The sequence below is a fragment of the Aulonocara stuartgranti genome (assembly GCF_965226115.1).
Source record: "Aulonocara stuartgranti genome assembly, chromosome: 7".
Lineage (NCBI taxonomy): Eukaryota > Metazoa > Chordata > Actinopteri > Cichliformes > Cichlidae > Aulonocara > Aulonocara stuartgranti.
The window spans coordinates 8,086,838-8,106,431 of record NC_138945.1 but is presented as its reverse complement, the minus strand read 5'-3'; the positions used below and the strand labels follow the sequence as shown (position 1 = coordinate 8,106,431).

At 40.8% G+C, this 19,594-nt stretch overlaps 1 protein-coding gene across 3 annotated transcripts; it reads right to left on the bottom strand.

Moving 5' to 3' along the window:
- Positions 1-1,903: 1,903 nt before the first annotated feature.
- On the bottom strand, positions 1,904-19,313 carry ajm1 (apical junction component 1 homolog). 3 transcript variants are annotated; one of them, XM_082541995.1, is made up of 2 exons: positions 19,072-19,313; positions 1,904-7,569 (listed from the first exon to the last, which is right to left on the bottom strand). In XM_082541995.1, the coding sequence occupies exon 2, from the start codon at positions 7,513-7,515 to the stop codon at positions 4,237-4,239; it is 3,279 nt and encodes a 1,092-aa protein (XP_082398121.1). In that variant the 5' UTR covers positions 7,516-7,569; positions 19,072-19,313; the 3' UTR covers positions 1,904-4,236. The 3 variants fall into 3 exon arrangements, with proteins under 3 accessions (XP_082398121.1, XP_082398122.1, XP_082398123.1); XM_082541996.1 differs by lacking the exon at positions 19,072-19,313 and adding an exon at positions 13,293-14,707; XM_082541997.1 differs by lacking the exon at positions 19,072-19,313 and adding an exon at positions 10,732-10,761.
- Positions 19,314-19,594: the final 281 nt, after the last annotated feature.

Below are 19,594 nucleotides of genomic sequence, written 5' to 3'. Positions count from 1 at the left end.
AGAGGAGGGGAAAGCACTAAGCTAACAAGTATAAGTAACGCAATGTATTGCTTCGTTTTTTGTTGTGGAGATTTCAGAAATTCTCTTTACTTAAAAATGAAAATGGAGAAAAAGCTTCAGAAGTCTATTCATCCATCCATTTCTGCCACTTATCCAGTGGCAGCAGTTTAAGCAGCAATATCCAGAGCTCCCTCTCCCCACCTGTGATATTCACCATTTGGCTTCAGCTGTGCCGTCAATGCATTTCCAAGCCAGTCGAGATCTCTTTTATAATCTCATTATTTTGGGCACAAAAGAAGTGGCAGGCCTATGATCTACAGCAGATGAACAGAGTATGAAAATCATCTCCTTAAGAAAGAGAAAATAACCCAATAAAGACCTGAGATGGGGCTAGTTGATGCATCTACTGCTTGATAAAACTTGAAATCGTCTCAGTGAAGGAGTAGCTGTCCAGAAGGGAAATGGGGAGAGAAAAGGCTGTGTTATGCCAAATTACACAAGAAATAGACTGAAGACCAGTGGCAACAGATTGTATGGAGTAAGGAGTTCACATTTGATCTTTTGTTCCAAATCATTGTTGGTATGTATGACAATAATGAGGATACACAATGATCTGTAGAACACAGTAGATGAAAGCTCTGTCATAGTTGGTCTGCATTTTTAGCCAGTGGTGTTGGGGGTCTTATCAAAGGTAATCAATTATGAACATAGAAAGGTCCTGTTAGATTTTAATCCACCATGCAATATGATCTGGAAAGTATTTGATTGACATTTTTCAGCATGACAGTGATCCCAACCACAGTGTGAATGCACTAGAAGCATACCTGGGTAGAGAAATAGACCATATTGAAACTAGAGCTATCAACGTTAACGCGCTAATGCGTCATCACAATTAAGTCAATTAAAATTTTTAACGTATTTAACCAATCTGCAGCGCAGAATGGACAAACTTTGGACAAACTGCCCGTTGACAGAGACATTTCAGAGATTTTGAGTCATTCTGCACTCCAGATGGGTTAATTTAGTTAAAAATTTTAACTGTGTCAATGGTGATGACAGATTAATCAGCGTTAATGCGTTAAGGTTAACATAACGTTGAAACATAACAACGAAAAAGTGTGTGCATTTGTATTTGTTTCTATATTCTGATTGCAAAAGCTGTCAGACAGGACAGGATATTATTAAAAATAAATAAATAAAAAAATAAAAAACGCCAGAGAGCCAGAAGCCAAAGAAGCGCTTTGGAGTGCCTTCAAGAAGTCTGGCGAAAGAATCCTGAAAAAAAATGAAAGACATTACAAGAGCTCACCTAAGACACTCCAGGCTTTGTTGAAGAATAAAGAGTTTGGCTTTTATATTGTATTTACATGTATGTTTGCCGGTTTCAAAAAATTACTGCACCCATTTCCTATTTTCCCAGCTAAATATAAAAAATGGGGCTTGGTTTCAGAATTTTGCACTGCTGTATTGTAGGGAGGAACGTAGATTAACTCTTAAAAAAAAGAAAGAAAGCTAATTGCTAATTAGACATCCTGTTTTTTTCTGAGTTTTGCATGATCTGACAGGGTGCAGTTGCTGGGACGTCCACTCTGAGGATGATTGGAGCAAAAGATATCAAATTTGGATGCATCACTCTAATCAGACCTGTTGCCTCTGATTTTCAGTTCAGTTCTTACACCAGAAATTTCTCCCTGTTTCCCTTCTTTAAGAATGGCTTCTTGGCAGCCACCTTTCCCACTGAGACCATTCAGATTGATCAACTAGTAGATTTTTTTTGACGCCTTCTTGGAAGAAAAATATGAAGTGACAAGGGGTCAAGACTTTTGCACAGTATTGTGTATGTATATGTATCCCTCTTTTGAAGAAAAATTAAGAACTTGACAGTCTGACCTTGCTAAACATAGCAGGTAAGTAAGTGAAATTTATTTATATAGCACTTTTTAAGACACAAATCTGTTACAAGGTGCTTTACTGGGAATCTAAAACAATATTATAATAATCACATGAACAGCTAGACAGCAGTTCCCATTCCATTTATTATATATGATTTATAAATTGACACACTCAGACACTCACATTGAAAGTATAAAAAATACAAGACTACAGAGTTTTCTAGACTTTTTAGTGAGGTCTCTTCTTCATTGCTTTAATATATTATTTTAACTTAAATGACAAAAATGGGAAATTCCTATTTTTCTTAGGCTAGTTTTGACAAATCCATTCATCAAGCAAGTTACTATCATTTATGTCATTTTAAAATGATATCAGGGCATAGAAAACAGAATCACATGCAGCCAGCAACTTTTTACTGAATCTATACAGCACATCCTATAAATAAAATTGACTTTCGAATATATGTGCTTCAAGTTTCATTGTACTTTGTATTACAAAATGTAAGGAAAGGTGATATCACAAGGGAAAAACTGAAATGTCAAGGAATGATTAAAGGTTGGGCTGACTTTTGAGCACTAGCTAACTGACAGAGTCATGACTTTTTCAAATACACAGGTCAAAAAAGGGCTTGGCTGAACAATTTTCAAATTGCTGCAACACATGACTGATTCTTTAAAACTGATTTAAAAATGTAATCACTGTGCTGGCAGGCATTTGAGATTTAGATACTACAAAAGCAAAGTCGAGAAATGTTCTACGCTTACAAATAATGAACCAACATGGTTGAAGTGTCTTTCACACACCAGGTGACAGTAGCACCTTTGCGCTCTGGAACGCATTCTTTTCTATAGCTTGCATCGTGCAAGAACAGATTACCATTGCGTCAAGAAAAATGCAGTGCAAGCGTGGCAGCTGTGGAGCACTTCTGCATGCGGTGTAATGGAAATTTGTACAACCAAAAGAAAACACAGAATGATGGGGAAAGGTTACACATTACACATAAAGATCACAAGTGGTTGCAAAATAATAATTTTGTAGTACAGACCCAAGCACAGCACAGCACAAATTTTGAGCCATTCGCTCAACCTAGCAATCAGTGCACAAGCCACTTTCTATGTGAAATGGTTTCATTAAGAAATATTTCTAAAACTTCTGAAAACAATGAGTAATATGTAATGATTCCAGTTTGCTAAAACCAAAATAGGAGGGTGTAAGACACAGATGAATTAAAACTAGTGCAGCACAAATACACAGCTAATGTCTCCTTTAAACATGTATGTACCATATAGCTACTACTCTGGCTCACCTTGCTCTAAGAACAACAACCTGCTCCTGCTGTTTACTCATATAGTTTCATTTATTAATATATCTAAAAAATACATAATTTATCGATATCAGACCATTTTGTATGTGCATGGTTTTGTTTGCTTATTTTTGTTGTAGTAGATAACACTCACTATTCACAGTGCTTAAAACTAAACAGTACAGGCCAACACACAGTGTGGCTGATAGCTGGCACCATTCCAATATCCATTAAAATGTAACTCAAGCCCAATACTGCTCAGCTGATTTTGCAAAGCACCCATGAACAACTACTGAATTGAGCCACTCTCCAAAGTACTGTCTCGGGAAAGAGGAAAATAGTGTTTTTGTAAGTGTAGTATTCCTACCAAAGCAGCATACATACATCAGTTTTTGTTTTAAATCTCACTTCAGAGTTGTCTTATTATGAGTATTTATGCTTCCATTAAAATTTTTTATATTTTAGCTCAGTTGCAGCTATTTTTTTTACATATAATATAATATAAAATAATATAATATAATATAATATAATAAGAGAAACTACAATTTCTGTAGTTAATTCGTGAAATAACCTTGCATAGGAAAGTTATATAGTTACGAAAATTATAAATAAATTTCATTTTTTCAGCATGGTATTCACTCACAGAAACGGACAATCATTTAAAGAGGCTATAATTCAAAGAATATACAGAACTTGTTAATTTAAATAAAATGAAAACACCAGAATTTTCCTTTGTGCACACCTTAGCAAAAGAAAATGTATCATAAATGATCAGCGTACTAATAATTAAATTTTATTTAAATTAAGTGTGGCTGATAAAAGGTATGTTAAAAAAATGTAAAAAAATGTATTTTACTCATTCTGCACCTGACAGGAAGTATTCTGATAAAGATTAATACTGACGAAGTAAACATGAATATATATATTATTTTGATAACAAAATAGTTATCTACAAATGTTTTGTTATTGAGTGGATATATAAATATGTATAACAATATATATGTATTTCTATACATATATATTTACAACTAAAGGTGCACTTAAATAATGTCATCAAGGAGATGTGGGGTGCCTATCCAATCCAACGTCCTGGGCTCTGAAGCAGCCATAATCATGCACATAAACTGTTTACCAGTCCTCTTATCAATAGGATAGATTGTAGTAGGAGTGAATCTTCTGTTACTTTCCACAAACTCACAGAGCTGCTGATACACTTGTGGGTATTCGTGGCGCAAGAAAACCCCTCGAATCCTTAACTCTCGTTGTATATTAATGAAACAAATTTCTCTGGCCTTCCGGCCTTCTTCTCCCTCTTTGTCGAGATCTGCTGTTCCTGGGGGTGGAGTAAGGATCAGTGTTTCCATGTCACTCTCTTGCTTGTGAACCTTTCTCTCTGGGCTAAACGAAGCCAATGCTACTTTTGCATATTTTCTGACAGTTGGAGCTTGGTTCCTTGGTGATGGCCCTTCAGGCAACTGCTCACCTACAGCAATGGATACATTTAAGATGAAACATTCGTTTGGGTCATACTCTTTACCAGCTTCCTGCAGTTCTTTACAGTACTCCCCTAGGTTGTCTTTGAAGCTTTCAAGCTCTCGAAGGGACAAATATGTAGGAGACATAAGTAAACTATCCAGACCATACTGCAAGAAGTTACTAGATGACAAAGGGTTAGGAAAACCAAGGAAGAGAACTCCTCTACCTCGAGAAAGGTAGCCAACTTTGGCAATACGGGAGAAGGCTTTGTGGACTTCAACAGTCTCCCGACAGTGTTTGATGATATGACGGCAAGTGCTACCAATTCTTCCATACAGGCAGCTTTCTTTATGAATATCCCAGTCCTCCCTGCGACAATTTCGAGAGCAGTAATAGGTGTAACAGCTATGGCAGGATTTAAAATAAAGGCAGGCATTGAATAGGGTTTCTGTCCTCCGGCATTTGTTGTTAGAGCACATCATTGTATCATCCTCATCTGGGCTCTGATCAGGGGAACACTCGTCTGCACTCTTCATTACATCACTTGCCCCATCTATATCTCGAAAAGCATCAGGATTCATTCGGATCGAGGTGGGTTGTTTGTCCAGAGGAGCTGCTTCTTCTGTGCCTGTCTTTGAACTCTTTCTGGACAAAGACACTGCTTCTTCCTCATCAATTAACTTCTTTAGTTGGTCCAGAATGTCTTCACTTGCCCTTCTGCTGGGTGGCTTATAGTCAGTCACAAGATCAGCCAGAAGTTCATCAAGTTGTTCAAGACTTTGCTGAAGTGAAGCATTGTCATGTGTCTTCTCTTTGGCTGAGCTTTCAAAGTCCCGATGAATCATTTCTGGACTCTCTGTGCTTCTGGTATCAAGAATGTCCCAACTGGCAGATCGTCCTTCAGCCTTATTAAGGCTACTTGATCGAATGTCATTATCTGTGATTGTTATTTCAGGGGTGACAAACCAGAGTTTACTGGAGCTGCTCTTTGATATCTCTGTTGGGCTTTTGTCAATCAGTGAGTTGTCAGACATTGACAAGGCTGCATAGCGTCTTGGTGAACTAGAGAGATTAACAACCACTGGTTGTGGTTTTTCACCAGCAGATCTCTCGGGCTTTCTGGAGTCAAGAAGATCATCATAACTCTGACCTCGCTGTACAGGAAGAGGCTGTTCTCTTTCCACACGTGAGTTCAGAATATTGTCCCAAGACCTTGAGTAAGATTTGGAATCTGTACCAAATCTTTGAGGTTCAACACATGGGTTGGTATACCACGGAGTCAGTGCAGGCTCTTGTTGTACTCTTGTTGGAGTGACTTGAGATGCATGAGAGGGAGGATTGGTGGTGTAACCAGATGCATCTGAACCATACCAGTCATCTGTTTGTGAATGCATTACTCTAGCATGTCTTCTGCCTTCAGTGTAATATGCCCTAGCTGGGACATGGTGCTCTGGTGGCATTGCATACATCTCACTGGAATAATAAAACCTAGGTGGAGCAGTCTGAATTTGATAAGACCTTGGATCATCCCCATAAAATATTCTTGTTGGAGGTGTCTGTATGATATATGGCCATGGTTCATTTGCTGCATAGGGTTTGGGATACCCTGTCTTCATAGAGTATGAATAGGGCTCCATTTCAGAATAATATGGTCTTGTAGCTACAGCATGCACTATTCGAGTTCTTGGATCTTGCACAAATTGGACTTTTGGAGTATATGCTTGTCCAGGTGTGTAACGTTCATCATGAAAGTAAGAACTTGGTTGAGGAGGAGCAGTAGTAACATATCCCCCTGGGTCATCTGCATAAAAGAACTTAGTTGGCACATTAGGACTAGAGTGAGCTCTGCGTTCTCTGCCATAGAAATCACCTGATGAAGGCATCCTCTGCAAGGAAATCTCCATAGGTTGTACATAACTACTTGGCATGCTACGGGAATATTGATAACTTTGTCGACTTTCTGTAACAAATGAGTCAGTGGGAGTAGGCGTTCTAGAATATGAGAAATGACGTGGCACAGTCAGGCTCCTAGTCCCTGCACTGTGGTGTCTCTGCCAGGGTATGTCCATTTGAGGTGTGGCATTTTTCCGTCCTGAATGATGTAATGTTGCATCATCAGGCTTGATGTCAACCCGACACCTGACATGAGGGCTAGTTGCTGGTTTATCCAGACCTTCATCCTCAAAATTATCAGCAGTGTAGTGAGGAGAATATCGACTACTGTCACCCATTTGTGGCTGCAACTTAATGGGATGTACTTCTTGCATATGAGCCCTGGTTGCTGCATAGGAGGGTTCCCTATGTGGTGATACTTCTGGTCTCCGACGGGAGTCTCTATAATCCCTTTGGAACTCTCTGCCCTTCCTTCCTGAAGATGATGATCCTTCAAGAGACACGGCAGTGAAAGTTGTCTGGACTCGAGGTGCACTTTTTGACCTGGTCCTTCGTTTTTGTTCAGGGACAATTACCTCACTGGCCATATCTGTTGTCACTGGCTGAGGAGTCAACCTGTGACTAAAAATGTCAGGAGCAGAAAAACGGTACCTCTGCCGGTGGCCCAACACATTCCAGGCAACATCTTGGTTGGATGCCTGCCTATCTCCTTTCCTGTATGGAGAATCCATAGGATATTTGTGTGATTTGGGGTACTCCAGTGACTTATAGTCAAAGGTACGGCAGTGTCTCTTATTGTCTTTGCTTTTACCGTCCTCCAGTGTGTTGGAATTTATACTATCACATTGTTTGGAAGATTGTAAGGACTTATAGAGTGAAGAAATGGGGATCACTTTTATGTCTTGATGCACCGTTGATACCAGTATGTCAGGTGGGTCTGTGCGTGTCATCTTAAAGGGATTCCTCTAGTTTTCTCCATCAAGTTGCTTTAATGTTGATGTTGCCTGGAGAAAAACAAAGAATTTCAGTCACATTTTGTACAAACATTAATAACGAAAATTTATATTAAATTCTGCAAACTATTCAGCCTTCTAGGACTGTTGTAGATCAAAACAAGATCAGTACTACAAATTTAGTCGAGCAAAATTGTACCGCTCTAAATCATGGAATTGAAAAAGGTCATCAAATTTTTTCTCCATTTCAAGATTAACTTTCCTTGTGAACAACTTGGAATAGAGTTGCTGCTGACACTGATGCAGCTAGTGAGATGCCACTTAGGCAACTACTTAACTAATAAGATATTGAGGGTGGCAACAATCAGTTGGGGGCAGCAGGGAGGGGGCCCCCGTTATCTTCAATCGAATTTCCCACATTGACTAAAACTTAGCAATCCCCAGACCCAATGCCTAGCTGTACACACACACACACACACACACACACACACACACACACACACACACACACACACACACAATGCACAAAGACACATATCTATCCACATCGACCCGACCCTCCAAAATGCATATGAACACATGCCCTCCCAGAGCCAACACTGGAATGCAGCCAGCCTGGCCCCAGATCACCAGCCAACCAGTATGGGGTCTAAATAGTGAGTATGACTGTATGAGAACTAGAGTGCTATTAAAACTGAGGGGACAGATGCAAGATGAGCAGGTCACCCACTGCCCATAACACGAAGAACCCGGGACCCATGCAAACAGCTTGCATGGGTCCTGGGCCCACTTTTCTTATTCTCTCTTCTTCTGTACACCAGAGCACCGCTGCTTCAGTTTTCAGGCCCCTCTTCTGTGGAACCAGCTTCCAGTTTGGATTCGGGAGACAGACACTATCTCTACTTTTAAGATTAGGCTTAAAACTTTCCTTTTTGCTAAAGCATATAGTTAGGGCTGGACCAGGTGACCCTGAATCCTCCCTTAGCTATGCTGCAATAGACATAGGCTGCCGGGGGATTCCCATGATGCATTGAGTTTTTCCTTTCCAGTCACCTTTCTCACTCACTATGTATTAACAGACCTCTCTGCATTGAATCATATCTGTTATTAACCTATGTCGCTCTTCCACAGCATGTCTTTTATCCTGTCTTCCTTCTCTCACCCCAACCGGTCGCAGCAGATGGCCGCCCCTCCCTGAGCCTGGTTCTGCCGGAGGTTTCTTCCTGTTAAAAGGGAGTTTTTCCTTCCCACTGTTGCCAAAGTGCTTGCTCATAGGGGGTCATATGATTGTTGGGTTTTTCTCTGTATCTATGAAGCACCTTGAGGCGACTTATGTTGTGATTTGGCGCTATATAAATAAAATTGAATTGAATTGAATTGAATGCAGACCACCCCTATGGAACCAGGGGCCTAACCAGAAAATCTGCGACCCCCGCATCAGAGCCCCAGGTTGAGCTCCTGGACCTGCAAAGAAGAGGCAAGCCACCCGGCCTGGGGCCAGCACCCATCTCCAGGCCCCTCCAGGCCCCAGGAATCCGCTAGACACCCATAGCCCTAGAGACCACCCCCAGCCACCTGCAATGCAGGCAGGGAGAGGGCACTACAGTCGACAACTATCACCAACAAAGTAATGTACTTGATCAGTGGGGACCAGAGATAAATAAAAGAAACAAGATGATAACAGTAGATCTATACGTAAAATTCTATATTGAGCTATACAGAATCTGTTTTTTTTTTATTATCCTTTCATGATTATAGTTTTAATTAGTGATGTGTAAGGAAGTAAGATGTATATGTGACGTATTTACTTTCCTAGCAAATTCACTTACGTCACCTAAGCTACACAACTACGTGGGGTTGGGATATAGACACTAATTCATATGGATAGGTCCTCATATGGATGGGTCCTGTTCAGCGGTTCTCTGCCAGAACCTATATGACCAGGAACACAAGATCATATAGCATGCATATAGTTATCTGTTGTGTGCATATAGTTATCTGTTGTGTTCACTGTTCAGTGTGTGCATAGTCTGTAAGGCACAGTTGGAGCATCCTTTGTCCTGTGTAGTGTGTTCTATGTATACTTTTGTATTGTATAAGTTGTAAATTGGTGCTTTTAGTCATTTTGAAGGTGTGTAAGCATATTTGTGTCTTGAAGTTTTGGTCTGGATTGATGGAAAGACTTCGCTCCCACTTTGTGGTTGGAAAGGAAATTGAATCATCATTTTAATAATAATATTTTTGATAACAATTTGGGGGTACAGGTAGGGCTGGGCGATATGGCCTAAAATTCATATCTCGATATTCTTTAGCTGGATGGCGATATACGATATATATCTCGAAATTTTTTTAAACCCATAAAGTAAGAACAAAAAGAGAGTTCTTAGTCAAAGCTGTGTCCCAGATGTTGTTTTTGTGCATAACAAAACGCTCACAATTGTGCAGTCAAAATGTAAGCTAACCGACGCTGAGCATAATAACAAAGCCAGACAGATTTCGCAGCTGCTCTGTTCCCAAGTTCTACTGCGTGACTGACAGCCTTGAGTTTTAAATCCGCTTCGTAACCGTGTCTCTTACAGGTGCCATTTGTGGTCCTTATACGCACACAATACGGTAATATTACGTTGAAGAAGGTATGCATTACTCTGTGAGGCTCCAGACTATGGTAGCCATAATGCTCCAACAATCCATCAAGCGGTGCGGCTTCGTATCTTACCAAAGTCGTACTAAAGCATTTTTGACAGATTGCTACCACATAAAATCGGTTTGCAGTCAGTAAGCACAACCAGAATTCATACATAAGGCACACTGTCGATTTTTGAGAAAATGAAAGGATTTTAGTGTAAGGTTATAGTTCAAAAAATACGGTACACGAGTTTTGTAAGGTAGTTTGTTTCGGGGCAGGAGGCTGGGAGACTTCGCGGTCTGGGATACAGCACTCTTCACACCCTCTTCATTTTGCACTTTATGGCGCTGTTGTAAATAGTGAAAATACTAGTAGTGCTAGCTGCACGGCGTCAACATGTTAATGACGTAACCACTAACCGCAACGCTAACGCGTTGACACTGTGCAGCCCCATGCACGGGGCGATCCACGGTAACTCATTAACGGAGATTTGCCGCGTTAATACAGTTATGGAGTTAACGTCATTTTAACGAGAGTAATGCTGCAGCACTAAAATAGTAATCTCCAAATGTTTTCTTTTTACCGACCAGCTGCTCTTTGATAGCTGCTGTGTCCATCTTGTCGTTACCTGCAGGTGAAGCGATGGGGGAGGGGGAGTTGTGTTCAGTGAAGGAGAGAGGCGAGGCCGAGTAACGCAGCGCAGAGACAAAAGTGGATGAAAGAGAGGCAAACTTGCGGTTCCACTATATTGATATAAACGATATTGTCACATCTCTTATCTCATATAAAAATATATTGATATATTTAAAAACTTGATATATCGCCCCGTCCTAGGTACAGGAATGTAATAATTCATAATCAAGTTCAGTTCATTGGGATTAAATCTTTCCTGTTTGATGGATTTCAATTCCTGATATTCAAGAAACTTACTTTTGCTGATGAATTTCTGAAATGAAACAGAGTTTCTATCTTGAATAACATGCAACGGAAATTTGGTATTTCTACACCACCATTGTGTTTTGGCTTTTGTAGAGTTTTAAGACTTATTTGTGGAAATTCTTCCCATGAGAAATATAGGTAAAGTTTTCCAACATGTAAGACCATTTATAGTAGAGGAATATGGTTCAACTGTACCATATCTGAGACCCTGGGAGAAAAATAATTATACCTAAATATCTAAATGTTACCTGACTATAGTGACACAGTGGAGGTGTTCTAAAAATTAAAATTCAGAGGCAACTGTTGATTTGCTCCATTTGATGGAGTAGTTTGATATAGATGAATACTTTTCTATTAATGTGATTGTCCTCAGAAGATAGGTTTGTGTGTTACCAAGGACAAATAATACATCATCAGCATATAAGCTTATCTTACGGTTTGTATTTTCTTTTAATATTTACATTTGTGTCGGACTGCTGCTGATAATGACTCAATGAAAATGACAAAAAAGGAAGTGGCAGAGTGGATAGCCCTGTCTGGTGCCCATTTGTAGATTGATCTTACTTTCCAAAGCTCCAAAGTAAGCAATAATCTATTACATTTATTAGTTTGCATGTGTTAGTGGCTGAGTATCTGCTCCTGATAAAACCTGTTTAGTCAGGGTGTATTATAAATGGAGTGATTTTTTTCTTAATCTTCTTGCAAGGGCTTTGCAAAGTATTCTGTGGTCTAGATTTATGTGTGACATTGGGCAGTAGCTGGATGGTAGTCATTAGTCATCTATCTTTGCATGGTTTAAGAAGTAGACTAATGATGGTAGGGTTCTTAAACTTAAGCTGGTTAAACTTAGAGGTGAGGTGGAGGTGACTTGTACCTCGGCTGCAGAAGAGGATGGGGCAGCATCCTCACCTGGGACAGTGCTAGGGGAGCGGATAGCCATCATTTAATCATCATTTAATTGGGGCTGCTGTAGCTCAGTAGGTAGAACAGGTCACCTAGTAATCAGGAGGTTTTCCAGGAACACCCAGTCAAGTCATAAGCAGAAAGAATAAACAACTGTTGAAACAGACAGGCATAACATTACATGGTTTTGAACTACTAATGCTGCTGAGACCAGTTGGGAACAAGTACAACTTATTGCCAGCAATGTGGACCAAGCTCTCACGACAATGGCTTGTAGTAAATACTCTGTACCCTGAAGGATGTGTTTTATGCCTTCAGGTTCACAAAGCACATGTAGACTGGTTGGGAGAACTCTCTGCAGACTCAAATATCCTCAAGAGGAAAAAGAGCTGGTCCAGTGTTCTACTACCAGGAAAAAGACCACTGAAGCTGATGTTCCAATAGGACAAAGTCTCCTTTCTAGTACCTTGGCATTGACCTTCTTAGGGAGGCTGAGTAGTGTGATGCCCCTATAGTTGGAACACTGTTGGTGATCCCCCTTCTTAAAGACAGGAATCACCACCCTGGTTTCCCAAACAAAAGGTTCTGCTCCAGATTTCCACGTGATATCAACCAAGACAGCCCTACAACAAGTAAGGCCTTAAGGAGGTAGATGGCTCCATTCACCTCTGGTTTGTTGGTTACCACCTCAACAGGCACTGTCACAGAGAGCCTGTGAACTTTCAGCACACTGCAGTGTCTTTAATCTATCTGTTGTGTATATTGCTACCACATTACTTTAAAAAAAATCATCAATGGAGTTGCTAAAAGCTCCACCTGGAAAAACCTCAGGAACTGCCACACCAGTCTGGGTCATTTTGGACTCCATTTATAGTAAAGTTCCTTGGTGGTTCGATTCCTTGTTCCTCCATACCAAAAATCCTCGGACAAGACACTAACCCCCACCTGCTCTCCAATGCATCCATTGGAGTATGAATGCGTATGAATGTATGTTAGTTAGAAAGCACCGACAAAGCATAGACAACAGTGCTTGTGTGAACGGGTGTGTACGGATGAATGTGGCGTGTTGTATAGAGCGCTTTGAGTACTCCAGGAGATTAGAAAAGCGCTATATAAGAATCAGAATCAGTCAACAAACTGCTCGAAATGCATTGACAGAAACAGTTCAGGTATTTTGAGTAATTCTGCACTCTAGATGCGTCAATTGTGTTAAAAATTTTAATTGCGTTTACCGTGATGGCAGATTAATTTGCGTTAACGCGTTAATTTTGACAGCACTAGTAAAAATACATACTCACATACTCACCCAACATTGAGACACACAGAACGCAGTATACACACTCTGCTCCCAGGTCCAGGCACCAACATGCCCAGAGGGGCAATCTGACCCCAGACCAAGGATATGGTTCCCTTTACTCTGGGGTGGAGACTAGCAGACTGCCCCGGTCCCGCAGCAGCAGGGAAGTCCACCAGCCCAGACACCAACCAGACCTCCTCCTGGCCCCCTGCCCCAGAGAGCAAACAGCGAATGGGGGTGTGAGAAGAGGGAAGAAATTAGCGATGAGGAGGCGAGGAAAGGGGTGGGGGGGAAAGTACCCCCCGCCCTGCAGCCAGCCTTCTCGTTGACCCCCATGGGCACACCTGTTCCCCCAAATCCACCAAGGGCAGAGAGCTCAGGTCCATCGAGACCGGGGCTCACAGCAACAGCACTACCATGGCCCACAGAGCCCACATAGCCCATTCGACCCTACTGCAGAGGAAAACTACACCCACCCCAACATTCAGTCAACTCACAGACTACACCTGCAGAGTGTATTCCACAAGAGCAGAAACCACCTGCAAAAGATGGTAACAACCTCCCCGCCATCTAAAGAGGCCCTAGCTCTACAAATGCACCAAAGGCCCCGCGTCAGTGCCAGGCCCCATTGCATGCACCCACGCACAACTCCGGTGATACACCAACCAGGAACCAGGCCCCCAGGCTAGCCAGAACACCAGCTTGGAAACAAAGCACCCACAGAACCCCAAGTCCCCAAGCCTGGCCCGGACCCGCACTGCAATGTCTGCCAGCATAGACCTCCCTGAGCCCTGCTGCATGCAGCCACCATAAAGACACCACCCAAGAGCCACCAGAGCCCCATCCCAGCCAGCACTACAGCCCCCAGGTCAAGACCCCCAAAAAACCCACTCCTAGAGAACCCCCAGACAGTCTGCTTAGGATTTGCAGAAGGCAGTGAGAGCCATGTGGACTGTGTTCATCTCCATAGTGAAATCATTTAAGTCACTCAGCAAGCAAAGGGGAGGCTGAAATGTTACATTTCAGACATTGATAGTCTTCGCATATCCTGCGCTAAAATGTCTGAAAAAGTGGACAGAAGCAGAGAGCGGGGATATAATTGTCAGGTGTATTGTCTTGACAGTGTGCGCAGAAGATGTAAAACCCATCCTGAACATCCGCTGACCTGTATAGTGCACCCTGTGTAGTATTTTATATTGTAGACTGTGATTTCTAATCAAATTAAATGTTTTTAAACATGTCTGAAGAAGAACATGTCAGAAGCTGTTGTCCAAGCTGACTGATAGATCCGCCTCCTATTTCGCAATAGGAAGTGATATTGATTCATTTATTTAGGAGTGTCCTGTATATTTTAGACAGTAATTTGAGGGGTTTTGAGATTAAGGAATTATACCACACTTGGTGGTGTTTATAATTTGACTTGATTAGGCTTAAATTTATTTTTTACTATAGATTTAATTTGTTAATATTCTAAAAATCTATTCTTGATAATTCCATATTGTTTAGCTAATCTGTCAAACGGTATAAAGTCTGTTTTTTCGATTATTCATAACTGTTCAAAGTATTTAATTCGTTTACAACTCAAATCGGCAAAGTTTATCATATCATTGTTCTGTAGTATGTCAGGGTTGTTCCAAATGGGTGTTCGAAGACCATGGGATCAATGAAGACTCAGTCATTTTTAGAAACTCCCACCATGCTGTTAGAGAGGAGCTGATATTGATGCTTTTAAAGCAATGAGCTATCATCATTGAACTACCGTTCATTAGCTCAATGATGATTGAGCTAATGAACGGTAGGATTTAAATCTCTACATTTTCCATAGTTCCAGTTCTACATCCACTACTCACTCCACCACACCAATCTTAGAACTGAAGAAGCTTCTCAGATGAGAGGTGAAACATCTTCAAGAAACTAAAAGAAGTCCAGATGTTTTTCTTTCCAAGCTACTTAGACTACCTAGACATTTTTTGTTCTGTACTGTCAAATGTTTGAGGCATGGGAGCCTTGAAAATCTAAATTATAATACAGTATTAAAAACTGAAGTTGTTATACATGTGTACTTGATTTTTTTTTTATTGCGGTATTAAAAAATATATCACATATACCAAAATACTTATAACTACAGAAGAAGGTAAGAAGACTTTTAAACTGATACAGGAATTCTGTTCAGGAGCAGTATATGGGAGGCTGTGTGTGAAACTCCTTCATCAAAGCTTTTCAGTTGTGCCAACACGCCTAACACAGTTTTTGGTTCAGTAAAAACTACTACTTTCATATTAAATATTCAAATGGACAGATCTGACCAAAAGATGACATTGGGAACAGATGAAATATTTCATGGTAAAAAATAAGATGGAAACATAACAGTGAGAATATGGCATATACTTTATACAGCAGTAAGAAATTACAGCAACAGCAAAAAATTATATACTGTAACAGGCTTCAAAATATAAGCCCGTTGTTCCTGGGAAAATTTGATCTTTTGAAAACATCTCCCAGTGATCTTTTTAAAATAACACACTTATCATGATAATTTAATGCTTGCTAAAGAACCAATACCAAGGAAAAGCAACAAGCAGAAGGGATTTGTTTGGGCCAAGAAACACAAGGAATGGACATTAGACCAGTGAAAATCTGTGCTTTGGTCTGATGAGTCCAAATTTGAGATCTTTGGTTCTACCCGCAGTGTCTTTGTGTCTTTGGTCTCTACATGCACAGTTCCTGTCATTAAGTATGAAGGATGAGGTGTGATGGTGTAGGGGTGCTTTGGTGGTGACACTGTTGGGGAATTTATTCAACACCGAAGGGACACTGAACCAGCATGGCTACTAGGGCTGCCACAAACGATTATTTTGATAGTCGACTAGTCACCGATTATTTTTGCGATTAGTCGACTAATCAGATCATCATCCATTAGACGTAAAACTACAGCTTATTGCACCAGCATGCATCTGCTCTTATATAACTATCATTAGCTTACAGCTTTAAGTGTTTAAGGTCTGTGCTAACTAAAAATAAAGACAAGATGATAGTTTATTGAATTTTAATGAAATTTGCAGATTGTTTCGGTGAAGATTAATAAACTCCTTGCTATCTAAAATATAACAGGACACTGGAGTATATTCTGGAGCATCTCACACTTCTGATAATCAGCTGTCTGCTTGACGTTTATTCAGCTGTGTAAAAACTATAACTTTAATCTCAGACAAACTGATTTACTCAGGAACAAATAAAATACTAAAAAAAAAAGCCAAACAATAACATTTTAAGTTATCTAAGTGACTCATATATATTTAACCTGAGTAGCGAAAGACGGCGGTGGGTTTGAAAACGATTTGCGGGGAGTCCGGTGTTCTCACGGCGCTAGTGAGCCTAGCCCCCGGCTCGCTAATGAGCTAGTGGGTAACAGATGTCTCCGAAAACGTCAGAGCGCTTTTGAAAATATGTGGTGTCCTGATAAACTGAGCAGATATTTGAGGTTTACACAGCTACATTCTCGCCTGAAAATATGTTAAACGTTTATTTTGTGACCCAGAAAGAATAATAAGAGTAACATTAAAACTAACTAGCTGCCGCCATTGTTGGAAACTGCGCTGGGCAGAGTCCCTATGAATTCTGGGACACAGCTGCTTCTTCTTCTTCTTCGGGGTTTAACGGTAGCTGACATCCTTGTACATGCAATGCTGCCATCTTCTGTTTCAGTCCGTTATTACACTCTTAAATCCTGCCACTTATTCCTGCGTCTTTTGTGATCGTACAAAGTTTCAAACGACGCGTCGACTATTAATAAATCAGTCGTCGACGATTTTGATAGTCGACGTAATCGTGACTAGTCGACAAATCGTGGCAGCCCTAATGGCTACCACAGCATCCTGCAGCAGCGTGCCATCCCATCCCAAACACACCTCCAGCCTGTGTAAGGGCTATTTGACCATGAGGGAGAGTGATGGAATGCTGCATCAGATGGCCTGACCTCCACAGTCATCTGACCTAAACCTAATCGAGAAGGTTTGGGAGGTGATGGACCACAGAAAACAGCCAACAAGATCTTGGAAAACCATTTCATGAAGGACATTGACAGAATGTTAGTGTGCAAAGCAGTAATCAATGCAACGAGTGGCTGTTTTGAATAATATAAAATACAAAACATGTTTTAAGTTATTTCACACTTTTTTGTTTACTACATAATTCCATATGTGCTTCTTCACAGTTTTGATGCCTTCAGTGAGAATCTAAAATGTAAATAGTCATTTAATTAAAGAAAAAACATTAAATGAAAAGGTGTGTCCAAATTTTTGACTGTTAGTGTATGCTCGTATCCAGACAACATCTTTTGCAGGGAAGGAATTGTGTGTTTCAGCAAGATAATGCTAAACCAAATACTATATCAATTACATGTAAAATTCATAGTAGAAGATTTCAGGGCTTTCACCATATGCATGTTCAGTTATGATTCTCTTTTAGATACTAAATCATCACACAAAAAGACATATCTCAGCTTGTCTTGTTGTTGCATGTACGAGGGAAAGGCAATAGCAATGACATCCTAATATAACATTTTTATATCAAGTAAAATTTTAGTCCACGGACAACATGATATGGCATAGCCCTAATGAAAAGCAAAAATCTAACTTCATCCCCTCCCAAACTGAAACAAAATAAAAGTAACTAGGACAAACTTATATGACAGCTGGATGTGTGGTTCATTCATTCTCTGTTTGGATTGTGTATAAAGTGTTTTGTTTTGACGAACATATGAAATTTCAAGACCAAAGTTCAACCCAAGACACACTGTACAGCAGACTTGAAGGCTCCATCTCTTTACTTGTTCTCAATCCAGGTGGAGCAGTCTCTGGTATCTTGTGTGTCAGCCCCATAACTGAACTATTACAAGCAAGCTGATTCCTCACCTCTACAAATGCCCTTTTCTTCTCACTTTCCTGCATCCATTGGCAGACAAATGATGTGTGTAGATGATTGACAGTGTGCTGGATCAATGTTTTTTGCTGCAGTTTCCTCACAATATGTCTATTGTTCTTCTTAGACACCTCTGTATGTGGCCTCTCTGTGGCCACATGCCGACCCTATTGCATTACAGCAGAAATCTGACTTTACTGGTCTACAGTGGTAAAATTATTAGTTTGTATTGACCATTTGATAATGGACCAATTAATATGGGCGGCAATAAAGCAATGATGGGTATTGATGGGTGCAATGATAGGCATTTGCCAGTATTTTTGACATCTGTGTATGAGGGCATACATAGTGCTCAGGGCTAGCACTAGCATTTTTTTTTTTAAATAAAATGAACTCTCGTCTCAGAGCCGTGAATCAAGCGTGAATAAACGTCGCATGGGATCGCTGGGGTAGCTAATACTGCGCAGGCTACTATCCTGATTGCTGCAGCACATCCTGCAGCTCCTGCTGCTGCCTGGAGCCTGAATCCTTAAGAGGATGATGTCAGTGTTCGATGATGGGAACACATTAGCCTATCGTCAGCCAGCAGAAAGCACAAAAAAAGTAGCCAAATGAATAATACAAAGAACCAATACCCCATCTATGCTCAGAACATGCAATGCTCTGCGAGCTTCGAGTGATTACAAGCAGTTTAATTATTAGACCATAGATCCGAGAACAAGGTGTACGGTCTGCATGTTGTTCGGCCCGTATTACCGTCGCAGTGTTGTGAAATTAAGCAGAGATTTGCGAGGGGGAGACGATCCAAACGTTCCTGCGTGCATAATAGTGGACAGCGCGATACCGTAAATCAAAAGCTGCATCTTACCGCATCAGTTCGGATTCCCAGCTTGTGCTTATCCATTTTCTGTTAGGGACGTGACACGAGGGAGTGTGATAGTGGTTTCTCAGTGACGACATCGAACATGTGCAAAAGGCAAAGCTGCTCCTTATTGGTCAGAATCTTTAGATTTTTCCTCCTCCTCCTCCCTACTCGGTAGATTGCTGCGTTACCCTGCTGCAACATCCACACGTATGTCGCCGCAACCCGTGCTCCGTCCCCCCTCCCGCTTTCTCTCTCGCGCTCTCTCCCCCTCCATTGCGCCTGTACCACTGACAGCAACACGCCTGAAACCACCCCTTCCAATGAGGCTGAGTGCCTCAGCCTTTCGCCTGACTGCAATGACCATGTACAAAAGAAGCAAAGCTCTGGCGCACATTTACACCGCGGTTCCAAATTATTATGCAAATGACATTTTTCTCTGATTTTCCTAAATAGTCGATCCAAGTGACAGTCAGCATAATTTTCGAGTCATCAAGCATTAGAGTATAATTGGAATGTTACTGAACAA